At 36.1% G+C, this 17932-nt stretch overlaps 1 protein-coding gene across 1 annotated transcript in view; it reads left to right on the top strand.

Annotated features, from left to right (window-relative positions):
• Positions 1-16833, top strand: part of PGR (progesterone receptor) — a 40430-nt gene extending 23597 nt beyond the window's left edge. The window contains 5 exon segments of the mRNA XM_050904771.1: positions 1829-2131; positions 3499-3643; positions 6940-7070; positions 12187-12344; positions 14662-16833. Of these exon segments, the coding sequence (XP_050760728.1) occupies positions 1829-2131; positions 3499-3643; positions 6940-7070; positions 12187-12344; positions 14662-14817 (893 nt within the window). The 3' untranslated portion in view covers positions 14818-16833.
• The last annotated feature ends 1099 nt before the right edge of the window (positions 16834-17932 follow it).

Below are 17932 nucleotides of genomic sequence, written 5' to 3'. Positions count from 1 at the left end.
TGTCCCCTTCCTTTAGGATGTGATAAGTTCCCTTGTCTAATCTTTCACTTGTAAATAAAAGTACCATTTTTTAAAAGAAAATTTGATATGCATGTTATAAACTGGATTTTAATTCAACGAAATAGATGCATACTGTTATGCTTCTATTACCTTTCACCTCCTGTACTTTTAGAGTAGTTTTTGCATATTGCCATTTTATAATGCAGTTTCTCAGTGGTTCAGCAGTTTGATAGGCATGGATTTTCTTTTCATCCAGTGAAATTTGGTGCCTCTCTTTTTCTACTATTGTTAAAGCATGCAACACCTCAACAAGTAAAAATATCCATGTGATTTCTGGGTGTTTTTTGGAGCAAAACCTTTTCCTTCCTTATTATTTTCTTTAAGGTTGAAACATGAAAACTTTTTATTTTTCATTGTTAGCAGAATGATCTACCCTTTTTTTTTTTTTGCCATCACCCTGCATCTCTCTTACTGTCCCACTGTCATCTAAATCAGACCATAAGTATCAGTATCTTTATTGCATTTTTTTATCCCTTTTTTCACTAAGCCAAACTTGTTTGGCAGAACTAATGATCTAACAGGGTTTTCATCAACTTTGAGGATCTATTTAAAGCAAATGTATTCCATGCAGCCACCTCAACGTGGACTTGTCTTTTAATTGAATCTTGTAATGTGTAATATGTTACTGAGGGTTATTGTCTTTGAACCCCTGAAGGTTTGATTTTCTGTGTCTATATGATGCACTGCCAGACTGTTTCCATGACAGAAATTTGAAGAGTTGTTACCTAGAGCTCTGTATATTTCCATAGCCATACCAGATGTAGTGTCTGTGCTTATTTTGGGAAGACAGTTCAGCTATTTTTTTTTTTTAGTTAGTGTTCTTCAAACCACTGCAGTATGGAAATAAGAATTGCAAATACTGAGAAAGAGAAATTATTCTTTAGAAAGTGAAGAGTTTTGTAAGTGTTGACATGTGGTTTTACAGTATTTGTTGGCATTTCACTCAAACTGGCTCTGGGGCTTTCCGAATCTTCTTATTCCTCCAATCAGAGAAGAGGTCAATGTTAAGCAAAAGCATTAAGCAAGCTATGAGTTCTGCTTTATCATGGACAACTACTTTTAAGCAGCTAAACAAAGTCCTTAAAGCCCTCCAAAACATATTAACAGCCTCTATAATTTATATACATTCCTGTACTATTATAGCCTCACAATCTTATCCCATTATTGCCATGTGCTGTTTACATCTCATTCGGGTGTGGTCCGCATGCTCATGTAGTTCAGCTTTGCCACCTTCCACAACACTGGTAAACAGGAGGAAAATATACATTACAGAGCGTCAAAATAGAATTTAGCCATGACACTGAAATGCCTTTATGGAACTGGACGAAAGGAATTTCTGTGTGTAGTAATTAATTACTAGCATTTTTGTTTCCGAATATTAAGGAGAAAAAAGAAAAGGTATCCTTAATTAACATTGAATAGAAACTGAATTGTAGAGCCAGCTGGCTCAGCTGTCGGCATATGATAGAACAGTGGGAACTGAACCAGAAAGCACTTTATGAGGTTACTGTAACCTAAAATTCATGGCAATAATTCTAAGGAGTGGGTGCCGTTCATCTCTTAGTGAAGGGAGGAGGATATGGAGGTAGAAACTCTTAAGAATTTTCCACGATTATTTCTTAATTATATAAATAGTCAAAAAATAGAAAACTTATTCTGAAGACAGTCTGGTTTCCTTGTGTAGGTTAAAAGTGTAATCCAGCACTACTGGAAAATATTAATGTTTCTGATTAATTCTTTCTAACAGATCAACAATTTTCTTTTTCAGGTCGAAAATTTAAAAAGTTTAACAAAATTAAGGTTGTGAGAACATTAGATGTCGCACTCCAGCAGCCAGCAACCCTTCAAGATGAAAGCCAGTCTCTAACCCAAAGGCTGTCCTTTTCTCCAAATCAAGAAATACAGTTTGTTCCCCCAATGATAAGTGTTCTACGGGGCATTGAGCCAGAAGTTGTCTATGCTGGTTATGACAATACAAAACCGGAAACACCAAGTTCCTTGCTTACCAGTCTAAATCATCTTTGTGAGAGGCAACTTCTCTGTGTAGTCAAATGGTCTAAATTGCTACCAGGTAATAGCACTTCTTATATGTAGTGATTTCTAGTTAAGCTAATATGTCATAGGATGAGCAGTCAAAAGAGAATATTATTGACTGCCTGTTAATTAAGTCTTAACAAATTCTAAAATAATTAAGCTTCCACTTCGTCAGATATATTATCTGATCAAATACGTTTTAATAGGAGGGCACTTTTGAAGGAATGCGTCCAAGTATTTAGACTCACTCCAAAAAGCAACAGAAACCCAGAGAATTCCTGTATGTGATCATTACAGCAGCCTTTCCACCCCAACCCCTCCTACTCTATTATTCATTCTTTTCGTATAAAAAAATGTTTATATTTCTGCATATTCTTTATTCTTATTCTTATTAAAACGAATTTTTGAAAGCAACAGAGAAAAATTGTAATAAATAGTACCAGTTAGGACTAAGCAGCTCACAAATAGACTGGTAACAAGAAGTAACTGCATTTCTGAAGATCCAAGACTGGATTCCAAAAAAAATCCATGTTATGTATGTACGTGTGCTGTGTGGTCATAGGGGCCTGATCCTGGGATGTATAAAAATCAATATATTGAGCAGAAAGCCTGGAAAATAAGGTTTCATGTGAGCTCAATATGACACTTCACTGCTGCAGGAAAGGGTAGTCTCTATCACTGCTCTTCCCCGTTGCAGCTTGTGCTTGTCAGACCTCTTGGTTGAACTGATTCATCTCATTGAGTGAGTAGTTTTCTGATGGCTTCATGAGCTGAACCAGTTCACTGAGGGGTAGCATGAATGCCAAAGCTTGCTTGAAGGAGGTAAGAGGACCAGGTGATGAAGAACAGAACCGCTGCTTTCAGTGGCAGGAAGCTGTTTGACAGATAATTCATAGCAATACTTAAAGTTATCAAAGAGCAAAAGGTATCAAAGGCAAACACACAACTGAATATGCTTCTCTTTAGTTAAATGCAAGAAAGATATTCATATGTGGATGTTTATTGTATTACAACTGTCTTTTGTTAAGAACACTGAAGTCCAAGCTATCTATGTTAAATAAGAGTTGGTTACAGTGATCATGTTACAAACTGTCGTATTTTTACCAAAGGAAAATGAGATGCATTCCTATTCCCTGAAATAGTCACTTTTGACTGCTAAAGTCAATTTTGGTTTGATCGTTTCAAAATATTGGATCAGAACAAAAAGACAAGAGGTTAACTATCAAAGTGAGATAGCCAGTTATTATACAAACTTCACAAACTTCTGAGAGCTACATCCCCAAAAGTACTTGTCTTTCTAGGTATTCTCGGTTTTATAGCTCAAAGTTGTAATCTCAGAACACCTACTCAGCTGTTGTCTAAAAGAGAATTATAAAGTATTTTAACTTTTAATTTCATTTCCAGGATTTCGGAATTTACATATTGATGATCAGATAACCCTCATCCAGTATTCCTGGATGAGTCTAATGGTTTTTGCAATGGGATGGAGATCGTACAAACATGTCAGTGGTCAGATGTTATATTTTGCACCAGATCTGATTCTAAATGAGTAAGTAGACTCTGCTGTTTTCAAAATGTCATTCATATTATGCACTTTTACTTGTGTCAATGAGAATGTGGCTTCATTGAGGCCAAGATTTCATTCATTGCTTGTTCTGTTTCAAAATTAACAGCAGAGGAAAGTCCTCTGATCATATTAAAGGTCAGTAACTTTGGGAGGGGTTTTGTGGGAATCTCAAATATTCTGTTGAAATGGCCAAACAAAAGGAGTTCAAATAATACTTTAATTATCTAAGAGGAAAAAAAAAAAAAATGATGCTGTCAGAAGATTTACCTGAATTAATCTGAATAAGACATGAGTTAATGTTTAACAAATGGAACTAAGTGGGATTTTCTTTGGTCATTGTTGTTTGGGTGGTTTTTGCGAATAGTTTGTATATAGTCTAAATACTCAGTTTTGACGCTTTCTGATAAAACTCTGCTTTTCTAAAGTACATTTGTTGTTAGAAAATTGTAATAATTTAGCAAGAAGGAATTTTAATATCAAGGATAAAATATGTGAGAAGCTTTGTCAGTTTAATTGATTCTTGGTCAAAGTAATATTGATTAGATAAAAGCAAATCCATTTCTTTCCCAACAATTAAAACATTTAAATAGGCTCTGTCTCTCTTTTGATGAAAGGACATGGAACCGCTGGCAGCTTTCTCCCTATTTGTTTTTCCTTAATAAATACATTTTTCTTAGTTATTTTTTCTTAAAATCCTAAAAGAACTACTATGAAGTGAGATGAAAATTAAGCAGGTTTTCTTGTAAGACATATCTGTTTAAGGATTAAGAGGTGGATTTGCAGAAGATCTAGGCACCTGAATTTAAAATCTATAGACATGCAAGTTCTTGCAAGTGAAGTTCTTTATAGAAAATATTCAGTGGAGCAGGCCCTGTAGCTACTGACCTTTTCTCTTGCAGATGACTGTAAATCACTGTGAGGTTATAGAGTAATGAATTCTTTCCTCTCCCATGTGTATTAATTGTGCTGTACAAATTGAAGTACTTTGAAGGGATGAGATTGAGAGAACTTCTGACTCTGTTCAGCATATGTCCCAGCATAGTCTGTGATGTATCTCATGGTTACATTCAGAAGAAACACAGAGTGAGATGACTTCAAGCAGTAATGGCATGTCTTGGGGTATTACCCTGCGTGTGGACCACTGCTGCCACCTTGTGAAGAAGACTTTAAGTACTTTCTTCCAGAATAGGGTTGACATTTATGAACCCTGATTATAATCGCTCAGAGACAGCTTCTTATTTGCAGCTCAAGACCTTCTACATTGAGAAGGAGGTGGACTGACAACATACCCTTCTCTTGGTTGTAGAACATCTCATCAGGGTCATATTAGAAATGTTATAAACAAAGAGTTCAACATGAAAAGTAACTGGCACACTAAATCATAGCTGCAACTATGTATTGGGTTAGCTTTTAGATCAGTAAAACGTAAGCAACTGCCTTGTCTACGATCTCTAAGCTTGTACTTTCATGATCACTTTAAGCAAAGGTAACTGCTGAACGCTGCCATAAAGTTAACTCCACCTGCCTCCCTGCCACGGTCGTGCATCCCCATGATTTCACTTAAGGTGGATCAAACACTGTCTGGCTGCACAGTCAAACAGATAAGGAAATTATATGCTTGAGAAATACCCCAGGAAAAGGCATTAATTAGCGGGTGGAGGTGATGCCTGACCTGACTCACCACGTGGGAGTGCAGGCAGTAATGCCAGAATAGCAGGAGTGCACACCTAGAGGTGGAAAGAGAGAATGGAAATTCCTTCTAGAGGGGCAACACGCACTTGAGTTGTTTCAAAATGACCATGAAACCACAACCCAAAGATTGTTTCACAGCCAATCTGTCATTTAGCGAACTGAGTTGTAGTGCTCTTGGGAGTGTCTTGTTTGGTAGCATCAATTTCAGACCAAGAAAGCCAGGAGTGTTAGTTTGACAAAGATTTCATTAATTAGTATTAAAACCCTACAAGGATTTACTGTTACTTATACTTTGCAGTATCTGAAAACATGACTAAGAACAGCATTTAAGCATACCCTGAAAGCTACTATCACTCTTCATAGATAATAATTAGGAATAGACTACCAGAAAGGAATAGGAAGGGAGATTTAAAGCAGATATAGAAGTAACCAGTCCATTTAGATCTAACAGATTAAATTTCTATGTTTAAGTCATTTAAGAGCTGGTACGAGATATCAGATGTTGAACAAAGCTGAAATAATTTTCATTTAAGATAACACTAACACTTTAAATAACAAGAAGAAACCTCCATGCATTGAGAAAAGTCTTTTATTCATGGAAAATATCTTCTGTTTTCATTGGTGAGGGTACTATCTGCAGTCAGGTTGGAATGCTGATCTGAACTTGGGGGGGGGGGGGGCGCAAAATTTAATCTTGTACCTAATTCATCTGGATTGGGATGCAACTTTGTAAAATTAGCCCAAGTTACTGGATCTTCAGGTTAATGTACAATGAATTCAGTCTAGATTACAAACTTTGTCATGCTATTGTTGCAGTCATTTCAGTTGAAAATGGCCTTCCCAATAAATATATGCAATAAAATTTACTCAGTGTACAAAAATCTCAAAGAGAAAAGTAAGATCAAAGTGCTGCAAAAAATGAAACAGTTTTATGTATTTCCTTGTGTGATTTGTCCTATTTACTTCTGCAGGAGTTTAGATAAGGCTGTATTAATGTCTAAGTTTACTTAAATTTTTTGTATATATTTACATGTAACATTTTTAACTGTTTCTTTAATGGCATAAAATGCTACAAAATAATATCATTGCTATTAGCAGTACAATGGTAGACTTGCAACAAAGTATTTTAATGCAGACATTTTTGCAAAACCTAAGAACAAGTTTTCTATAAACTTTCAGGTTTATCTTGAATTTTATGCTTTGAAATCTTTTTAGAGAATGTAAAAATCTATCAATGTCTAAAAGAAAAAACCAGTACTTTACATTAATCAGTAGGGTGTTTTTAATTAATAGAAAACCTTTTTTGGTGGTAATCATTCAGCTTTGATAGTCTCCGAGGTTTTTTTTCTGGGCAGCAGTAACAGATTAAAAATCCAAAATAACAGCACATTCATTATGATTAAAAAACCAGTGTAGATACAAAAAAGTCAGAAAATTGTTTATGTGTATAACCTCTTTCTTTAATTTCTGTAATGTGGTAATTAAACTGCTAACAAGGCACTTCCTTCAAACAATTAGTACCGGAGCCATTCCTTTTCTTTATTTTCATGGTTTTTAAATTTTTTTTTACCTTTTCTGGGTGTAAGACAGAGGATGAAAGAATCATCGTTCTATTCCCTGTGTCTATCCATGTGGCAACTCCCACAGGAATTTGTCAGACTTCAAGTTAGCCAAGAAGAGTTCCTATGTATGAAAGCACTGTTACTTCTCAACACAAGTAGGTTCTTTTATTTCTTTGTAACATATCACTAGTAAAAGAGTTTTGAACCATGTTGTTTAACTTGACAATTGCTAAGCTAGCTGGCTTAACAAATGGAAACTTCTTTAGGAGGAATGTTAGTATTCCAAGACCTAAAAATATTTTGTCTAGTGTTTATAAGGAACAAATAATTTGTGATTCATTGTTGATTTTATTCTGTATAAAGACACTGGGGAAATGTTGGATCTCTTTTGATATATAGCTACACTGTATTACACATTTTCAAATCAAGTGTGCAGTATTTCTGCCTAGAAGCTCTTCAGTCTAAATGACTCAGATAAAAAAAAAAAAACCTTACAAGCAATAGAAATATATTAAAAAACATTTAATAAATTGTCAGGACTGAGGGCTTTATCTTGGCCAAGAACTTGAAGCATGCTTACTCAAAAGCATTAGGGAGGTGGACGTGGCAAACAATACTAACATTTATTCAACTTTTGATAGTTATAAATAGGTCAAGTTTAGCACAGATATAAACAAGTGGAAATGTTTTTCTTTGGTTTGTTTCTCTAGAACAAAATCCATGGTCACTTTTAATCATACGCATCTTTTAAAGAATCCAGCATACAGCTGCGTTCCACTTTAATGTGGTAGTTGATGAAGTTATCTTCCAAAACCCCTTCTGAAATACTAAAATGTACGTCTGCTGAGGCCATAATTGTTAGGTAGGAATCTCCAAATAGAAAGTTTAAAAATGGTACAGGTGCTATTAGAAATGAGAATAAGCACCTCTGAGAAATATAATTGGAAGAATGTTGAAGTTTGGTTCTCTACACTCTTATGGAGTTGGAGGAGAGATGTGCAAATCCTGCATAACCTGCTTGTTGGTTGTACAAAGTTTCAGTAAAAGATAAGGAAATAAATTTATTCCCTCTTAAGCTGTAGTTGGCTGGTATTTGCATAAGCTCATGCTTAAAAAAAACTTGGTCTCAGCAGAGCATAAGCATTAAAGATTAAATTTAGCTCATACGAACATAAAACTTACTAAAATAATAGCAAAATACCATACACTCTGCTAAAGCAATAAAAACAACGTGGACAAAAATCCCTCTCTGATATAACTCCAGTTGCTTTGTTGGAATCTGAATGTATTCCTATTTTAAAAGTTTTTCCACCTTGTTTTCATCACAAATGAACTCCTTTGCCTATCATCTGAACCTTAGAGGGAAGTTTTAAATTGCAGTGAAATTTAGATACATTTGTGATATTCCAGCTATCCATTTCTGTCCCAGAAAGTTCAAATCAAATTCAAAAAAACATTACAATGGTCCAATCCCTCTCATTTGGGGGGGACCAAATGATGCACCCATGAATGCATCAATTTAACAGTATTCATCAAGCTATCGTTCTTTATCAGCTGCATTGTGCTCAGAAACTAATTTTTTTACGATGATATATATATGCAAGAAATTAGTTTAAAAAAAAAAGAAAAAGAAAGTATTTCTACCTGTGCTGATGAGTTTTGCTTTTTGTTCTCTCCTGCACTTATTGTCTTATAGGAAAAAACAATTTGTCAGATCTTTGGGAAAAGGAACACACCTAACCGTTGTTGCTGAGACATTTAGTAAACGTTTGGTACTGTATAAATATAATTCCACAAAACTGTTTTCAAAAAACCATATAACCTTATTGTTGCTACAAAATGTTTTTTAAGACTACTTTTATTTTAGTCATGGTATTCATCTTAATCCTCTTCAAATGTGAAAGTATGGCCATTTCAAGCTTTCATGTACTAACAGTAAATCAAGTCTGAACTTTTAGTCTCTCATTCTGTCTTCTGTTTGATTTATTATTCAGATGAACTGGTTCTTACTTTTTATGTAATTTTGAAGAAACAGTAATTTGTATTAAACATAACTAAATGTCAGTCTCAATACATTTCTAATTCTGAATGGACCCCCCAGCCTAAGTTTTAACATTATTTTTGATTTCACAGTTTTTCCATTGAGTTTGCTGTGGCTTAGACATCTTCTTTATATTGTACTGGTGACAGTTTTAAAGCTATCTTGAAAGCAGAATTAGTCTTTGCAAAAAGTGGACCAACATTTTTATCTTCTGCAATTGTTTCCATTTTACAGGTCCTTATTTACTGTATGTAACATGCTGTGTTGTAGTAGTGGCCCATAAGTTCTAAATAGGGCTCCATCTTGCAGAGGCCACATACATCTAGGAACAAATGCTATGAGTAGTTCAGAAAGACAATGATTTAAGGGAGTAGAGCTATGCCAGAAAAGAGAGAAATAAGCACATAGCAAGTTCAGTTCTAGCTCTAACACTTTCCAGACTTTTGATTTAAAGGAATTGCAGAATCTTGTTGCATAAGATTTTGGCTGGGTTCTTGCCACTGAATAAAAGCATCCGCATTCTTTACATATGGTCAGGGGGAAGGAACATTTGAGCTACCTGTGTTTAAGTTGCATTTGTGCATGTAATTCTTCACTCAAATAAATAGCTTAGTGGAACTTTTTGTGATTAGACAGGAATGTGACTGTGCTTTTGCAGAATTCTAGGGAAACAGGCCGTTCATTGCTGGAAGAGATCTTTTAACTTAATTCACAAGGGAAATGTAAGGACTTAATTGCTGTTTTAGAGGCATAAGTCAAGGATAGCATCCACTTAACCCTAAATTCTATCAGAATGTCACTTTATATGAAAAAGATTTCACAGATGTCTGTAAATCTGCTTTTAAGATATACCCAGAACCATCCAGGCTTTGAAAATTAAGCTCTTCTTTTTCCATGACATAACTTATCCCCACTGTGAGTATTCCTGCCTGTATTACTCCTAAGCACGTTGCATTCTCCACAAACCAGAACTTGTCCCTTCCATTCAGACCCTTGACATAGATGTGACAGGCATGCTTTCAGATACCTCCTTTGTCTGTCTGGACTTGAGTCAAACCAAAGGCCCAGCCAGCATTTCATCTCCATCAGCTGCCAAAAGAAAGCTAACATGGCATCCCTAAAAGCTGAACTATTATTAGATATGGTGTTATAAACATACTTTCTGTGGAAGCAGTCACAATTTCTGTTCTCTATTTTTATTTTTTTTTAAATTCTGTTTTAGTTAGAAGTCAGACCCTGACTTCCATAGCCCAGCTGAGTGTTTAGACACTTGTCGTTAAAGTAAACTTGCTATTTTCTGTATGTGTGTCTCCCTTCTTCCCCCAGACATTCAGTTGTCTGAGGAGACACTGAGCAAGAGACAACCTTGGCAAACGGGATCATTTCCTCTCTTGGGCAGTCTCCTACGAAATAGGAGACTTCTGCTTGACTCAGGTAGAATAGAGATTTGAACTTCTGCCTTGTCAGCTCTCTCTGGGCTCGAGGTGAGGGAATTCTAATTTTAATATGTTTGCCTGAAGTATCTCCTTTCCCCTTACATTTTTCAGAGGAACCAGACATGACTTAGGCAACTGATTTCAGAACAGGGTTTATGATTTCTGAATGGAGAGCAGTGTTGCTCTCAGTGCGCGGTTTACTACTTAATTCTCTTTCAGGGAGTGGGTTTAGGTTCGACCCCTGTGTAGCCGTCTCCTTTTTGGGTGGCTTCTCTTTTAAGAATTCCATTCCTAGGTATCTAACAATACAGTGCATTGTACAGAGAGTCAGTACACACATTTATTTATGTTTTAATTCCAGAAAGTGACAAATCACCTGCAAGTTAGGTGTTACTGTGTTGAATAAGTCAATGTCATTATGAACCAAGCTTCAATTTTTTTTTTAAAAGAGATTCAAATGAAATCCATTGTGGCCTGATGTTAGTCATGGTTTGATACCAGACTGAAGATATAATAGATACCTTGATAACTAGCAGGCGATTTATTTAACTGTGTGAGCTAGTGCCCATGACATTCTTTTAGAGTCCGTGGAGAAAAATGAGCATCTCTACAGCATAATTAATTTCTTTCTAAGGATACTTCTAAAGCAGTGAACATGCCTTGTGCCCAAGACTTGCCTGATTTTTCCCACTAAAACTACAGGAAGCTGTGGTAACTAGCCCAGATGGAGATGCCTATACTGTAAAATGTCTAAAGTTCAGTGAGGTGAATCCTTTCCCTCATGCTTGCTGTCAGAGTACGAAATGTTAAATGTGACGTTGCAGTGTGAAATGTCATTGGCAAGAGAGAAAGGAAAAGGGAAGAAATTTAACAGCTCTTTCAAAAACAATATGTTTGAAACAAGACCGTGTTTTAATGTATGATTACTATGGCGAAGGAAGGATTTAGATTTGATTGCCAGATGGGAATATTTTTTCGAGTTTCATTTCTTCAAGTTTTTAATTTCTTGGTTCCCTTTTTGACAACATAAATTATAAGACTTGTGTGTTACACTCTGCCATGTCAAGGGAAGTAGAGCCTAGAGCTTACGCCTGTTCCCTTACAATGCTACCAGCACTTACCATCAGTGATCAAATATGGTCTTACCACTAGCGGTGACTAACAGGTTCATTTCTCAATGTTCTCTCCATGTCCTCATTTTGGTCCTCACGGCTGATCATTAAGAGAAGAGTGAGTTCAGCCATTTGCTCCTCCTTGCTAATTTCTCTAAAAAGCTGTTCACATTTAAGACTCTGATAGTGCATCTATTCTGTTCAGTGAAAGAGGTCCAAATAGGAGGCCTGAGCCCCGGATGCTTTACTGTCTACACTGCTTAAGAGTTGTTAGTTCGGTCCTTGTCTCCATTTTGAAGCACTCCAGCTAAATCTCTCTAACATAAATCTGCTATGAAGAGGGCTGACCCTCAGCAGTGTAAACATGAGCCAGTCCGTAACATCTTTCCTCAAGGACAGGAGTGGTTCTTTTGGCCATCTTCTTTTCAGCAGACAGGTGTAGCTGAAGCTTAAGGCTATTTCTAGACATTAGCAATTAGCAGAATTGACTGATTGTTGCTGGTATATCCTTTTAACTAGTTGTATCACTGTTTCTGGAGTAACTGTTGAATGGGAAGAAGTACCTGGCATATAATAATGAATTGCACTGCACAGCGTGAAATACTGTAAATTGTTCCTGTACTTTAAATTTCTCTCATTGCCTTCAGAATAAATTGCAACACAAGTGTTACTTTCTTTTTAGTTCCTTTGGAAGGTCTAAGAAGTCAAAGCCAATTTGATGAGATGAGAACAAGTTACATTAGAGAACTGGTGAAGGCAATTGGTTTGCGCCAGAAAGGTGTTGTGGCCAACTCACAACGTTTCTATCAGCTTACAAAACTGATGGATTCCATGCATGATGTAAGTTTACTTGTTAATGTGTTTTGCTTTTTATGTAAGAAGGAACTAGTATTTCTTGAAAGTAATTTTATGGCTAGTCAACAGTTCTAAACAACGAAAGAAAAACCCCTACATTTTTCATTTAGTGTGTGTATTTGTGTGAATAGCTATATATTCAGCATCAATATATATTGTGTATATATTATATGGTATACAAGATGTAAGTATTTGAGAAACATGCATTTGAATGCTACCATTTTGTTTCATTATTTCTGTAATGTAACTAGTACAGTTACAGTTTTTGGTAGGGGTGGCGTGTATGTGTGTGTGTGTGTATACATGTTCATGAAAATATTTAAATAATGCAAAGAATAGGCGATTCAAGTTGCAAAGTCAGGCTACTAAGAATTAGAGAAAGACAACCAAGATTGGCTTTGCAACCTTAATTCAACTAGTTTTATGTGTATATTCTATGCTATTTTTTTCAGTATCTGTCTATATTTGGGAACTGAGTAATCTTTGAGAACTCTAGTGGTGATATCATAGAGATTCATAAGTGTCTTAAAAGATGCACCTGAATCCTTTCCACATCTCTGAGAATCCAGCATGTATCCTATTGGCTTAACATCCATCAAAACTGAGGAATGACATTGCATATAAACCTTTGCCTACGTGAATGTTGTTTTGTAATGGCTTGTGTATCTCTGCAAGAGGGGCAAAAAGCAGAGGTACAGGGCCATACTTGATGGTTTTAGCAAGTGCTGGGGAAGTGGCCCTAAGATAGTTTAGGAAGAGTGCTTTTGAGTTCAGTGGTGGTTGTGAGGAGTTCGCAGGGTGTTCAGGGAAGGGTAGGGTCTTTGCGTGTTTGTATTCTTCTGCACTCAGCAAATCTGCGTTTTATTTTAATTGTTTGTGAATAAATTCATTTATTCATCTAAAACCTTTCATTGTCACTAATTCCCCCTTCTGATGGGGAAAAAAACCCATTGAGGATCCCATTTATGGGAGTTAAGAGAGGTAACAATATTGATAATTATGTGGTTTACCAGGTGGTCTGGAGTCTTTTGATCCACTGCACAAACCTCTCCATCAGCTTCTGCTATCTGCAGAACTCACCTTCACCATTTAGCTATTACATTGTCTCAGATACCAGCGAAAGGAGAATGAGGCAAGTACAAAAAGCATCCTTGCAGGTGAAGGTAGACAATAGAAAATTCTGAAGGGCCGATATGGAGCTTAACTTTAAGTATTTACTGGTAGTCAGACTGCAGTCGTCACTTGGAACTGTCAGTGCTAAACCCTTCTCTGGAGTTCAGTCAGTCACCTTTTACTTGCAAAAACAAGTCCTGGCCAGTGTACTACTCATAGTAGCCCTGTGCTCAAGGAACCTGTTTGGATCAGTCTTGCTTGCGATAAAAGGTCTTCCTGCCTTACCTGGAGTAACAATTTGAATCTGAGTGTCACAGCATCCAGAGGAAAACTCTTTGAGTACTGGGCTGTAGAGTCAATCTCTTCATTTCAAATATTAAAGTAAAATAGCCTTAGTGGGAGTGAGTGAGTGAGGCTGGCCGCAAAATACCCAGCAAAGTGATGGCTGGGGTAATGTTCGGTCCGTAGAGTATCTTCGTTCAAGTCTCTGTTTGAGCTTGGGCTGTTAAGGAGATGGGAGATACAAGGAAAAGATACATCATCACACTGGAGAGGCTGCACATTGTTGAAGCCTAGGGTAGCAGAAATAGTATGATATTTGACAACATAAAGGTCACAGTTCTTAAAGAAAAACGTCTATAAAATTGAAACTTCTCAGAGAAGATAGAAGAGGTGAAACAGTCACTTATATTGAGCAGTTGCTTTCAAGGGACGAGAGCCTATGGAGTTTAATGTTTGCGGCATACCCAGATATGATCATAATCAGAACCATGGAAAAGCTCGCAAGTAAATAGTAAATGTTGTCCCTCAGAGCAGTGTTTAAACAGCATATAGTGAACAAGGCATTGAGACATGTATTGAACGTGAGAATAAAACGAAAGGTTGAATACTTGTTTAGTGACTGCCGTTGTTCATGGTGCATGTCATGAGTGAGGACGATGCTACTTTATAATATCGGTGAGGCACTGTTTTTATATGACATGCCATTTAGCTATATATATGATTTTTGCCATGGGAGGATATTTTAATAGGGAATTACAAGTACCCTCATTATTGATTCCAGGAATGACAGAGGAAGGTATATAATGATGTCAGCTGATGGATGTATGAGATAAGTGATTGACAGCATGTTTATCTGGCTACATTACTGTTAGCCTGATTTATCATGTTTGTATTTTATTAAATCCAGCTAGTGAAACAGCTCCATCTCTTCTGTCTGAACACATTTCTCCAGTCCCGTGCACTGAGTGTTGAATTCCCCGAGATGATGTCAGAGGTGATTGCTGCCCAGCTACCCAAGATTCTGGCAGGGATGGTGAAACCTCTTCTCTTTCACAAAAAGTGAAATGTCTTTTCTCTTATCATAGAGATGATTTCTGGGTCATTTTTTGTTTGTTTATTTTGGTCAAGATTTTGCAATGTCAGGACTTCAGTATATTTGTCATACTTACCCCGCCTACTGCTTTATACTTGTAACATACACAAGCCATTTAAGCTTGATGTACATATTGTGAGTTCCTGATTCCTTAACTGCAAAAATCACAACAGTCATAAGAAATGTTTTGTAAACTTGGCTAGGTTGCTTTTTAGGTATGCATAAGAATGACAATGAATAGAGTTTTCAGATTTCTAAGAACAGTTATCTTATACATTTTTCTTACATATTACACACTCTGAAATTTCTGATCTGACATGGTGTAAACTTTTTACTTTAGTACATTGTGTGCATGAGTACACGTGGGCATGTGCGTAATACAAGATTTTGGAGGAATTAAAATAAATATTGCCCACATTTTCTCACAGATATTTCACTTTTTATTAACTACTCTGCCTCACAGAAATATCCTTTCAAAGTCAGCTGTCCAGGATTAAGTAGACGTCACTGCAGTAGCTTCATGAGTAACTAAAGTGCTAGGCACAAAGTATACATTCATATTCTTGTCTGTGCTCATACTGCATTGAAACTCTGAGTTCAGCGCACTGTTTTCTGCACTGTTCAGTGCAGCTCTCCTTCAAAAATTGGAAAGCAGGAGAATTTCCGTGTATATTACACCAGAAGTAATGTGTATGCAAACCCACTAAGCTTTGGTTTGTGTTACTTTCCTTAAAAGTTCAGCACTTACTTACTAAAGCTGAATCACTTAGCTATAATCTTAAATTCATCAACTTTAAAATTCTGTATTTGAGAAGCTTTAAATAGAGATGTTTTCACTGACTACAACTCTTAATAATCTTAATGTTTTGAATTCTAATGCTGAATACTCAAACAGCCATTAACAACAAATTATAGTGAGATTAAATGCAAAAAGAAATGGAAGATATGACTACAAATGTTTTGATACACATCAGGCTCATTTCAGTACTATTTAGTGAAGCTACATATTTTATATTTTAAAGGCATGCCATTATAATTGGGGTAACTGTAAAAGAGGAATTGGACTAAATTAGCTTTATACATTCAAGAAGAACGTCATGTTTTACCATGGAAATGAATATTTGATGGAAGAATTATAATGTGGTGGTGTTTGTTCCTTTGATAAGGATATGAAGCAACTCCTGCTTTTAAAGCAGTAAATTGTTGATATATTCAAACAACAGAGAAACGGATAAAGCCCAAGAAGAATTTATGAGTCTATTAAAATAGGACAAATTTTGCCAGTCACTAAAAATGGTACTCAAATTCTCTAACAACATAGGAAATGGTGAGTCTTACTTGGGTACTTGCTGGCCATATGCTTTTGCTCTTCCCCATGACATGTTGGATGCATCCATCGTGTGATAGCATACTGTTGATGGTGTGTAGCTTGGTCTGTATAGACATATCCTTGTCACGTGAACAAAGGCCCGTGGGACATAAGTTCAGTATCCCTGATTAAATCAGGGTCCCTCTCATTAAAAGTGTAAGTGATGTTACTTGTTCATAAAAATTACGTCCTGATTCTTGAAAAAAATGTGGACAACTAACAACTAAAGGTAGATCTAAAGGTATCCTTACTATTTATCATTTCCTAAAGCCAATCAAGAAGAAGCTACATTATGACTGGGGATAAAAACGTTTTTGAGATTCCCACATAGTAGTACAAAACTCACTAGAGTTGGTGCAAAGATGTGGCCATGGATAAAATGGTATAAGCAGACTTTTGTGTTAGTTGAGTAGGTTCGTCATTTCCAACTGCCCAGACAAGCAATTTCTTTCATATTCAATAGAGTCTGACTTTTAACTGTGATCCTTAAAGCCATTATGTTTTAATAAATAACATGAAATTCTTTATTTCTACATATTGAGGTTTCGTTTTCTTTGTTTTTCTTTGTATTTGCATTCAGTAATTGTAGAGCTTAGTAAAAAAGTCCATTTCAACCATTCCACTTTTGTGTAACAACAATATTTCATGCATTCTTTGGGAATTTAAGCATTGCCACATGATTTACCATTGAATAAACAGACTATGTTACCATTTAGATTAAACTGTTAACAGAAACTTCCCACACTAAACATTATTCCTCAACACCCTAATTCTGAAATTAGAAAACGGAGCAGGCAGTATGTTTGCCTGAGGAGTGCCCTGGATCAGCCTACATCTGCCTTTTACTCAGTCCCTAAAATTTGTTGCAAGTGGCTGCCATGTCACCGTGTCCCATAAATATGGGAGATTAGTCTGAAATGCTCCGTATTTGTCTCAAAGGCATAATCAAAAAGCAAGAAAAGACGTCTTTTGGGAATAGGTAACAAAGGTTAAAGACATTTTGAAATTGTATTTCTTAAAGATCTCTAACTCACAGAAAAAAATTCCCAGAATCTCGTGGTCATGATAAATGCACTACATAAGACAGAACAAGTTTGGCTAAGTGTGGCTGCTGTATGGATTTGAAAGTCCTGTGCTCATTATTTGATTGTCTGAAGTTTGAAAAAACTGTTTTAATTTGAGAACTTCCAGCTTTGAGCCCAGTTTATAAAATTGCCTTTAGTGTCCATTTTGATACCGTCATTTGCTCTGGATTACACAGACACCATGAACACTGATCAAAACACAAGATTGCTTCCTTCCCTGTAGAAATCTCATGTACTGTGACTTTTCAACACTGCGGCAATGTCCAGAGAGCCATCAGCAAACTAGGTTTTTTCTTTTTTTTTTAGAGAGTACAAGGCTTTTTAGTTGTCTGTATTTCTCTGCATTAGTATTTTTTTTAAGATTAAAGTATTTTTTGACCTGAGCTTTACAAATAGGTCTAAATAAAACATCTTGTAGTGCTTCTCAATATACTGAACAAGATGTAACAACGCTGGATCTTCTTATGTTGCATTTTGCACACTAGAAATAAGAGGTTTTGGCAGATGGACTTTTTTGTTTTCTGACGTTTATGATGTGCCTGATGATTGATTACATTTTAAAAGTATGAGACCTGTTGCACTAATTAGAAAGCTTGCCATCTTCTGCAGATTGCAGACATAACTTTTTGTC

This window comes from Gymnogyps californianus, chromosome 1, assembly GCF_018139145.2.
Source record: "Gymnogyps californianus isolate 813 chromosome 1, ASM1813914v2, whole genome shotgun sequence".
NCBI classification, from domain to species: domain Eukaryota; kingdom Metazoa; phylum Chordata; class Aves; order Accipitriformes; family Cathartidae; genus Gymnogyps; species Gymnogyps californianus.
The sequence above is the reverse complement of the archived record's forward strand: the minus strand, read 5'-3'. Positions and strand labels throughout refer to the sequence as shown.